This window comes from Fukomys damarensis, unplaced genomic scaffold (assembly GCF_012274545.1).
Source record: "Fukomys damarensis isolate Sample0158 unplaced genomic scaffold, DMR_v1.0_HiC HiC_scaffold_14, whole genome shotgun sequence".
Lineage (NCBI taxonomy): Eukaryota > Metazoa > Chordata > Mammalia > Rodentia > Bathyergidae > Fukomys > Fukomys damarensis.
The window spans coordinates 44,142,742-44,154,201 of record NW_022900926.1 but is presented as its reverse complement, the minus strand read 5'-3'; the positions used below and the strand labels follow the sequence as shown (position 1 = coordinate 44,154,201).

The 11,460-nt window shown below is 37.3% G+C and overlaps 1 protein-coding gene across 8 annotated transcripts in view; it reads right to left on the bottom strand.

The window, feature by feature from the left end:
• Pkhd1 (PKHD1 ciliary IPT domain containing fibrocystin/polyductin) overlaps window positions 1-11,460 on the bottom strand; it is a 458,548-nt gene that overhangs the window by 120,414 nt on the left and 326,674 nt on the right. For all 8 annotated transcript variants that reach the window (XM_019208499.1, XM_010631095.1, XM_019208501.1 and 5 more), the window contains 4 exons: window positions 10,375-10,527; window positions 5,551-6,426; window positions 4,657-4,825; window positions 2,055-2,212 (listed from right to left, as the gene is read on the bottom strand). In XM_019208499.1, the coding sequence (XP_019064044.1) occupies window positions 2,055-2,212; window positions 4,657-4,825; window positions 5,551-6,426; window positions 10,375-10,527 (1,356 nt within the window). The remainder of the gene's footprint in view (window positions 1-2,054; window positions 2,213-4,656; window positions 4,826-5,550; window positions 6,427-10,374; window positions 10,528-11,460) is intronic.

The following is an 11,460-nucleotide window of genomic DNA, read 5'->3' as shown; positions in this document are numbered from 1 at the left end:
TAATTATTTATTCAGAATTTATATATATTCTACATAACTTTAAACCCTATTCTGTAGTCCACACAGCCTATCACTCTATTGTAATGCTAAATCTTCAACATATAGAAAAATGTAAGAGGAAGTCAAAAGAAGTATAACTGTTAAACATGAAATTTTGCAGTAATCAAAAGAACTGTATATAGAGAAAGATCCATATGACATATGGGAGAAAGATGGACATGAAAAGATACCTAGAATTACCTGCATTTCAGGCTTCCAGATTACACCAAAGTCCTTAAACAAGTAACTCAAAGGCTCCAATTCTTTCCAAATTCTCTGGAATGGCTTGGAATGTATCACATTAATATTCTTCCTGGTATCTGATCAATCAACCAATATTTACTGAGCATCTTCCCAAATGTACTTGTTAGCAACACAAAATTCCAGCCTTCCTCAAGTTTGTGTTTTTAAGGGACAAACAGTAACACCAACTAAGCTACAATATGGCATAATATAATGTCAAGTAATAGGACTCTGCAAAAAACGAGAGCAGGAATAGCAGAGCTAGAGAATAATGGATACACACACAAAAATAAAGAAAATACTGGACGCAGGCTTATTTTAGATGAATGGCCAGGATGACTTCTCTGAGAAGGAGTCATTATTTAAACAAAAGGAAACAGCTCTCAAAGAAGTGATAAGAAGGTATTCCCAGAAAATAGAATGCAAAGCCTGAGGAAGGGGTGAGCTTTTCAGGTTAAAGTAAAAGTAAGAGCATGATATATAAGTAAAGGAGATGTCACGAGAGGTGAGAAAGAGGAAGGCATGAGCTTAATACTACAAGTCTAGTGGGCTCTTGGTCAGGATTTCATTCTGCATGGACAGAAATATACTGAAAAGTTAAAAATATCCTGGCTATTGTGTGAAGAATATACAAAAAAATGTCAAAATGAAAACAAGAAGATCAGTGAGGAAGCTGCTCCCTTGCCAGGCTGAGGGAGATGATGATAGTTAGATGAGAGTCGTGGTACTGAAGGGAATGAGAAGTTTGAGAGTGCGAGTTAGAGAAAAGAATAAAGAACCCTTCCATGGGTTTCCTCCTGAATGGTGGTGTCAATTACTGAAGTAGGAACCACTAGGCAAGATTTAAGTTGTAGGTAGGGGCAGCTCGGAAGAGTCAAGCTGGGACATGTTGGGTCTGAGATGCCTATTGTACTTCCTGGTAGAGTCAGATGCACGTACTAGGTCACATTTCTGGATCAAGTCTGGGCTGATGATGAAAAACCAGAAATCGTCAGCACTGAATGATATTTCAAACTTGTTCTGATAGCACAAAATTAGGGAAAGTGAATATATCCTGGGATGATCAGAGATTCAGAATTTGAAAAGCAAAAGGTGCACAAGAAAAGAACCTGAAAAAAATCATCCAGTGATTCAGGGAGATGGGGTGGGGAACGCTCTTAAGATTTTTCCTGCAGCACGTTCCAGGTGAATTCAAGCTTCACTTTTAGTGGAAATAGGGAGACAATTTGCTTTCTAAGAACCCAGCATGAAAAATTTATATGCAAAGGGTCTTTGGCTCTATAAACACAAAGAAGGAGAAGGAAAGAATTTTGAATTCCAGAGCTCAAGGGACAGAAAAAAGGAAAACAACCTCACAGGCATCTACTTTACTACCCTCTCCAGAGACAGAGCATTTAAATCCTGAGAGATAAAACAGGTAGGTGCAGAGGCCAGTCAGGCTTATTCCAGGGCACACACTGTGAAAGACTGAACTTCAGTGCTGCCTCAGGCCTAGGAGACCAAGCTATCAAGCTATCATTTGTGCACAGAGCTGGGCACTGACAATATCCACCTTCCCAAAGACACAAGCAGTTCACAGAAACCACAGCAGAAATACCACACTCTCTTATAAGGAATTCCTGTGATGTATGCGATTTCACAGCTTATCCAGAAAGGGACTCAAATTTTAGAATTCAGTTCCTATCCAGTATATTTTATTCCCATCATACAACCCTGCCAAACCACCTCCTTCTCATAGATTCTCTACCACAGGCATATGCGATACAACTGACCTGTGTTGAAGAACGATCCAGTCCACTCTGCCTCAGTTTTAGGAAATACAGAAACTGGTGGAGGCAGGCCCAGTGCTGTACCATCCAGATCCTTGAAGAGATATTTTCTGGGACTTTCACATTCTGGTTCAAGGCAGATCACTCTTTCTAAGTCTTGCCTATGAAGAAAGAGAGTTTCATTTCACAACAGACAGAAAGAAGAAAGCATATCGGTAGTACTGATCTTACATAAAATAAATTCAACAGGATTTTACTAACCATGTGTTACATAAATGTAAAATACTTTTTTCCCAGTTATATGGTGTGTAAAAAAGACAATTTTATTAACCAATACGCTAGACATCTGGATATATAAACTTTATATAGGGCTGGGGATTTAGCTCAGTGGTTCCAGCACCTGCCTCGCAAGCACAAGGTCCTGAGTTTGATCCCCTGTAGCAAAAGTAAATAAATAAAATAAAATAAACTTTATAAAGATTGCTGATTTTTCTAAGGAGTAAAGAACAATAAAATGTTCTTGATTCCAATAGCTGATAAATATAATAATTTACTTATGGAACTTCATGGTTGTGCAGTATTTTAGGACTACCCTGATACATATCAGTTTTGTTTGTGCTAGGTTCAAAGTAAAAATAAATATCCTTATTCAACAAATATCTATTGAAATCCTGCTGCTGACAGGTTGGGGAATGCAGGGCTGATGTAGATTTGCATGGTCCCTGCCTTCATAAAATTTAGAGTTAAGTGGGATATATAAACAAGATTACATAGGTAATTATAACATATAATTTATTTGATTTCTCCTGATCTAGTACTTTCAGGTACCACTAGTAGTAATAACATTAAATACTTTTGTATGCCAACTACCTATTAGGTATTAATAATACAAAGAGTCAACCACTAATACCATGTAGCACTATAGTTTGAATGCTGGTGCTCCTCCAAAATAAAAGTTAAAACTTAATACTAAAGCAAAAGTATTAAGAGGTGTGGCCTTAGGGAGATGATTAGGTTGTGAGGATATACACATAGATGGGATCCGCATCCTTATAAAAGGACTCAGTGTTGAAAGAAGTATTTTCTGCTCTTATCTCCCTTTTACCAAGTGAGGATGTAGTGCTTCCCCCCTGAGAAGGATGAAGCAGGCACCAATCCTCACCAGATACCAATCATGCTAATTCCTTGATCCCTAGACTCCAGAACTATAAGACTTAAATCTCTGGTCTTTATAAACTATTCAGTCTATGTATTTTGTCATAGGCCCACAATCTGACTAAGACATGTAGCTTTGCAACAGCCTTTAAGTAATACAGGAATAGAGATAGCACTGAACAGTCGAAAGAAAAATGAGAGGAGAATACAAATTGCATAAGTAACTGTGTTGAGGGACCTAAAATGGTCCTGAAATGGTCATCAGAAACAGGATAGGTTGTGTTATATCAAACACATAAACTTCCTAATGGGATGGGAAGGGTCTTTAGAATCTTTTATTCTAACCAAAATAATTTTCTCCAGTGTTGTGGGAAAGCAAAAGTAACTCATTTCCCTGCTCATCATGTTCCCACATTTTTAAGGGAAAAGGTCCATATCTAGTTTTAATATCCTTGAATAAAGCTCTCAGGTTCTACATCCAAGAATGGTAGTTACACTTGGTCTGAATGCCAGCATCTATTCACATTCTCTTGTGTAGCTCCCAAAGTCCTGGCAACAGACACACATTTCTTTTCTCTACTCACACTGCACAAGGTTTTCAAGGCCCCTTCAGACAACCAATGATACTGTCCTCTATGAGAGAGAGAAGAAATAAGGTAGATATGTTTTCAGGGACTTTAAAAATTCTTCCCAAATGTATAATTAAGAGAAAAGGTATCAATAAAATTTTACTCTATAACTTCTGTGCTTTATTTTTTTAGCTCAAGTCAGCGGGCTGAGTTCAGATTCATCTGGAAGAAAAATAGCCTCTGCTTCATAAAAGATATTTCAAATATCACATAAAGGGTATGTCTTTCATTTACCTTTCTTATTGCTGAGACAAAATACCACACACCCAAAGTTAAAGGAGAAGAGATTTATTTCAGCTCACACTTTGTAGATGTTTCAGTCCATAGTTGACTGGCTCCAAGGCAGGGTGGCATAGCAGAAGGACATCGCAGAGGAGAAATAAATAGTCCATGGCAGAGCAGGCAGGAGATAGAAAAGCAGCAAGCAGCAGCAGTAGCAAGCCTGCCTTCTCTTTCTCCCTTTACTATAAGTTATATCCAGGTTATAAGCCTATTGCTTAGTGCCATTCACACCCAGAACTATGCTAATTCCAATCAGTGGACTAATTTAGTACCTCTCAGTATCATATGCCTAGATCCAGCTGCTCTGAAAAGCCCCGCCTATGAGCACATGGAGCTTTGAGGGAACACATAGATACAAGCCATAACAGCATGAATATAGGAAAGGAAAATGATCAGGGCCATTAAATCAATATAGAATTCCATTCTATAAGAATTTACTTTTATTCTTTTGATTATTTTATTTTTTTAAATGTTTAGGAATTTAAAGAATTGCCAAACATTTCATAAATATGAATTTTTATCAGTACTAAAAGTGGTACCTTGGGTGCAATGGAAGAAAATAGAATTTGTTCTTATCTCTCATCTTGAGCATCCTGGTCCTCTCTGCTATTATTGGATGAACCATTCCAGTGCTCTCTGGATTTGGCAGGATGCAGATATCCAGGTCATCACTGTAGCAACTTTTCACAAAACTAGAAAAAGTGACATCTGAAAATTTTAAAAATTATAACAATGTTACATCATGAAACCATCAACTACAAAGACAGATAAAACTAAATATTCTTAAATTGTATGTTCAAGAGTCACCAAGAGTCAGTGTGTACTATTCAGGATAGTACAGGAGTTTACATAAATCTTGATATAAAATATCTGAATTTCAATAATACATGGACATTGTATGCAAAAGAGAAGAGAGTTCTAACACATTAAAGCTGTCCGAGTAATATTTTTCATTAAAGACCTGATTTAAAAAATCCACTCACTCTACATAATCAAGCCAACTTCCAGATAGACTGGAATGAGGAATGAATCAGGAGTGAGTTCAGTACTACCAAAAGGATTTGACAGCACTACACAAATTGTGGTAAAACTTTGAATGCTGACCTAGATGCCCAAATAGCTATCAGACAACCTCAGATGAAGCACATTTTTTGCACCTCACTTTCTTCACTTGTATTACAGCAAAAATAACACCAATTAAGAGAGTTGTCATATAGTGAAGTTTAAGAATTGTTATGAATCCTAACATGTATAAGGCAGTGATGTAATCATTCCTTGTCATTTATAAACTACCATTGGTTATCAAGAACAGCAGACTGTCACTTTGAGCCTAAGCACTAAACCACACTGTACCTTTTAGTTGGCATAATTTCAGAATGCTGATAAAAATTCCATGCATGGGTGTATGAAACCATGTTGCTTGCATATCCTACCTTGAAGTTTCATGATTCCTGAAACTGAACGATGATTCCTTATTTTGTGCCATGGCTCCCGAGGCCACTGATTTTGTACTGTGGTGAATACAGGCCACAGCATACCAACTCGGCCTCCTTTTGGGTTGGGAGGTGCTCGATCTGCTGATGTCAAGTTGGCTGAGTGAGGCTTTATTTTGTCCAGAATACAATCAAAAGAAGAGCTGGTGGCCACAATGACTGAGTTCCTAAGGACAATCTGCACATTTTTGATGGAGTGCTGTGGAGTAGATGACACGTGCACTACTGCCAAAAGGCCAACAGAATTGTCTATCAGAGTGATGTTCTCTATCTCCACAGTATTCTCTATCTGTATCATGGCACCATAGTCAAAGTTCTTGAAAGCCAGGAAGCCAGCGATACTAGTACAATTGTCAGGCCCACTTTTCTTATAGAGATGAAGGCCATGAAGGTTTGAGTGGGCCACATTGTCAGACCAAAACACTTTAGAGGAGCACCTTTGCCCCTGTATGTGAAAGCCAAGTCTCTCGGATCCTGCCACAACATTGCCATGAAGGAGAATATCCTTTGCCTGATTTACTTTGATCCCTGCCACCCAAGTGGTAGACCACACTGCCTGTGTCATCAGAACTACAAGGTTATTAGTAAGAGAATAGGCTTCACCCTCCAAATCAATGCCATGGCCAGCTGTACCAAACACTATATTTTCATTTAAAATTATTTCATAACTGGCAGATGCGTGAATGCCCCCACCACAGTTTTGGTGCAGAGTGGAAGATAAGATCCAGGATCCTGATGATACATTAGTGAATTCAATGGATGAATACAATGGTGAACCAAAGTTCTGAATTTCCACATTTAGAAATTGAAGAACACCTACAAACAAAATGCATGTCATCAGATATTTGATATTTTCTTCTTTCCTACATTAACACAAAACAGTCCATTTTAAGACCAGAAACTACAGATTTTTAAATTAAAATTTACAAGTTAATACTAAGCACTAGGACTATATTACACATCATAAATTCTCAATAAAAATATGAATCACTGGAAATATCCACATTAATACCTAAAAATATTTCACGGGTAGTCTAAAGTATCTGGTATAGGAAGGGGAGAGAGGAGAGTAAAGACAGAGAAAAGAGAAATTTTGGAGATTAGCATATGTATTAAACATTCTGTGAATTTGTCTGAGGGTTGGGTTAGCACTTGTATAAGAATAAAGTTAACATGGATTCCTTGGATACCTCAAAGTCAAGGATCCTTCTCTGTCTCACTGACCTCACTCTAAAAGGCCATAGCCATCTCCACAAAGATACTGCATGAATGAATACGACGGACAACTCTTTAAAACATTCCAATCATTTCTTAAGAGGAGTATAAGGGCAAAATTTACTTCTGCCCAACTGGTGTCCATTAACAGGATATTTATATTTGTTTATTCATGAAACATGATAGAAGCCATAACAAATTCAAAATCATTTTAAAGACACTATAAAACTTCTTCTATATTTTTCTTCTAGCCATACTATATTCTCTGCTTTTCCATATTAATAATATTTTCTACAGCTTTTATATCAGCAGAGAGAAAGTGTATTATTTAATCTCATTGGGATTTTGTTTGTACTTTTTAATGTAGATATTGTTACAATAGAATAAAATGCAGCTAGTATGTTGATTTTAAAATATAAGTGAATATTAGTAAGTCAGAATATTTATATATATATCTATATATATATATATTCCTGAAATAAATAATTATATAACCACAGGTGAATTAATATGAATTAAGAACTACAATACTGAGCTCTTTATAATGCTCATTTTATGCTAAGCCTTGTTCTAAATCATAGGGTGTACTTTAATTTCCACAAAAATCCTATGGGGTCTGTACAACTAGTATTTCTATTTTGCTGAAAGGAAACTGTGGCAGAAAAGAGCTAATTACCAAACTAGGACTTGGCCTTCCATATGGATGGGAAGCTGTACTGTTAACCTCATGCTGCCATGCTAGCAAGGTTAGGAGCCTTTGTAGTATAAAGCGAGTGACTCTGCAGCAGACTTAAGTAACTGAGCTATCACCATGTGCCGATATAGGTAGGGTCACAGTTTGGGACCTCATTTCTTTTGTTGTTGTTGTTGTTATAGCTTTTTTGTTTGTTTTTGTTTTTGTTTTTAGGTTCTGACAATGGTAAAGTATACAGCTACTTCTCAAAAAAATGGGGGACACTATACACCTGAACTTTAAATTTCCCTGTTTTAATAATTGTATTTAAAGTTCAGTGCTGGTCCAGCCCAAAACTGGCAGCCATGAAGAAGCAAGCCCTGTGGGGGGGCAAAAAAAAAAAGCATTTGTGTCTCTTTATGACTGAACAAAGGAGTTTCCTCATATCTATTTCTCAGCTGACACTGATTGAGGAGGTACTGGGACATGGTGTAGAATATCCACAATGATGAAACATCCATAAGATGTTTAGCAATATCCCTTGCCAATGGCACATACTTGAAATGTCTGTTGAACCTGACCTTTGTATAAAACTCTGGCACAAAGGGCAACAAATGTAAGAAGGAGTCTATACAGATATAGTTTATTTTCTATTATGAGTGGTTGTTCTAGCATCTCAGTTAGGTATTATATCAGCATTATTTGAATTTTTAATGTCTTATCATTATATAGTTATAATTCATAATTTTAAATTGTTCAAGATCATTTTAACTCCATGCACATTAATCAAGGGCCAAAACTAATTATAGTAAATACTTTAAAATATCTTGGGCATTTAAATGAAGACCTAAACAGTGATTTTGTTCATAAATACTTTTCTATTTTTCCTTTTGAATGTACAGTTCTGAAAAAACTTCTATTTGGATGTTATTGGCCAGAAGGAGGATCATGATGGAGCATTTCAGTATAAAAGTAGGAAGTGACCTGGCCTACTTTTCAGCTGTATAACTAATCAACTCCTATGGATGCATCCCTGACTGACACCTGCATTTCCAATCTCATCCAGGCTCTAACATATATCATTGTTTTTAAACAGCAAGACTTCTTAAGGCAGTGTGGAAACTTAAATTGTATTTGAACAGTAGTGGAAATAAGTACAAACATGATTTTAATTAATATTATTGTATCAACATTGTTTGCTTGGTTTTCACATATTAACAGTAGAGGAAACTTGGTGAAAGACATAAAGGGATTCTCCATACAATCTTTGCAACTTTTCTATAAATCCAAAATATTCAAAAGTAAAAGTTTATGTAACAAAAGTTTCAGAGTTAGGCATGAATCTGATATTTACTGGTTAGAGGACTTATTTTCCTCTCCATTAATTTTATCCATTCATATTTACTGAGCACCTAACAAGTGGTAGTCATCATACTAGAAAACAGATGAAAGATCTAACATTACCCTCAAGGATTTCAGAAGTTAATGAAGGCGTTATGTATTGTCATATAGATTTTGATTCCTATAACAGGAATATAAGACATTTCTCTCACAGAGATAACAGGATTAAATAAGACAAAATTTCCACTGTGTAACAATTGGCATAGTTTTTGGTCATTAAGATGCATTTAATATACAATAGCTACTTTTTCCTTTTGCCCAGGGATAATTTTAAAAGCCCTAGATTAGCAGCAGTATTGGAAGATTAAGATCAAGTCAGTAGTCAGTCTCACTACTATATAACACTGTCCTGATGCCCAACTCTTAAGAGTTAGCTTTAGTCCTGTCCCTGTGATCTTTTCCAGCTTGACCTACAGTTCCAGTTAACTGGGGCCCTCTGTTGCTCTCACCTCCCTTACCCTCCATTTTCATGGACCGTCTCATTTGTATAAGATCAGACACAGCCTTTGTCTTAGTCTTGTACAGTAGGATTTCTCAACCTGATCATTATGGACATTATTGACATTTTGAGCCAGATAGTCCTTTTTTGTAGGTGGCCTTCTTGTGCATGGTAAGATAAATGCCAAACATCTCCCAAGACCTGACAACAGGAAATTCTCAAAGGATTGCTGATTGTCTTCTAGTGGACAAAATCACCTCTGAAAAAAAATTATGAAGCTAGAGCTTATGGAGAGAGAGACAACTTGCTCTACAAGCTTATGATTTAAGATCCAAACACTGCCTTTGTTGACCTGGTGAAAGAGATGTGCCAACAAAATGTCCCATGCTAAATATATTTGGGAAGTAGTTAGATCCTTATTCCAGGCTTTCTGTGAGCTTTCATGATATTTGTGTACATGATGACTTTTTAAGATGGAGTTACAGTGACAACCTTTCCCCAACTATTTGATCAGGAAGCAAAAACATTTTGAATAATGATTAAGAAACATAAGTTTAAGAAATTCGGTCCTAATAAAAAAACACAGTATTCCAAGAGAGCTAAAGCTTGAAAAAGCACTCCAAAATGTGAAAACCATTTTTATTTAAATTCAAGCCATTAATTTATAGCATGAGCTGATATCTGCCATCAGATACAGCATGCTACTGGGAAAGGGTAATAGAAATTTAGGAATGAGGTGAAATTCAAATGGTCATTAAATCATCTATAATTTCAAAACAGGAAATTTTACATCTGCTGAAGATGTTTTCTTTGAGGTAAAAATGTATGTATGTGCTAATCTAAATTTTATTTTTTTAACATCACACTGATAAGCTCAGATTAGAGCTGAAAATTTACAGCTTCTTATAACACAAAGGCACCGTAATCATTTGAACACTTTGTACTATAAGTAAAAGTTCTCAGAGTTGCAATTTCTGAATGTCCCAGATGTGTAGACACAAATTGGTAATGTTTAGGGATTTAAAATTTCATTTACCTGAAAATTCTTCTCTAGGAGACTTCCTAAAGGACCCCACAAGAAGTGTCCCACTACATGATGTGTCCAGCTGGATTTGTATATGCCGGGTCAACAGTCCAACTTCAGCAGCCAAATGAATGTGTCTGCCATCCGCCATGACATGGGGACTTCCTGGGGCAGCAGGCGTTGAGAGAAAAAAATCTTTAAAAACCTGTCTTGGAAAGTGCTAGCTGGGGACCACTACATCTCACAAATGAAAATATTCCTTTCCCCTTGGAAGTCCTACCAACACTAAGGTCTGCTTTTCCTCAGGCATTCTCTACAAATGGCAGCTGAGAAATGAAAAATCTGTTCACTTGTCTCTCCTTGGGATCAAAGTGAATGTTTGAGCAATAATTCATTTCTTCTCAATAACGGTGGGAACTGGGACAGGCTACTGTGCAGAGCAGTCAGGGCAGAACTGTGCAATTACTGGGGTCCCCAACCTCCTTCCTTAAGCCTGTCAGTGTTAGGCAGTGGTATTTGGCTACACATTGTCCATGGGCCTCCTTCCTGACAGTGAGGAATCCCACCTGAGCTAAAGCAGCGACACTGCAGAAGCAGCCACGTATTAGTAAGACAAAAGGAGCAGCGCCAAGCAGCAGCAGCAGCGCCCTCTCATGGTGGGTCACAAATGCTCCACAGCCAGAATTGGGGTCCACAGCAGGAGAGGAAAGGGCCTTGCTCCTTGTTTGTCTCATGGACTCCATTAATATTTTATTTTGGCTCTTACTGGCAAAGACTTCTCTGTCATATTTTTGTTTTATTGTCAGTAGTAGGGATTAAACCCACAACTTCATATGTTTAGCAATGTTCTACCACTAAGCTACACGCTGGGTCAGGATCTTGCTATGTTGCCCAGACTGGACTTAAATGTGCCACCTTCCTGCCTCAGCCTCCAGAGTAGCAGGGCCTATAGCAATGCACCACCATGCCAAGCTCTGTGTCACATTTTCATAAGTGAAATCAATGTGGAAATGGTGGCCTATGCCAGTAGGCCAACTAGTCAAGAACCCGAGAGAGGAGGTCTGCTTGAGCTCTGAAGTACAAAGCCATTGAACAGCA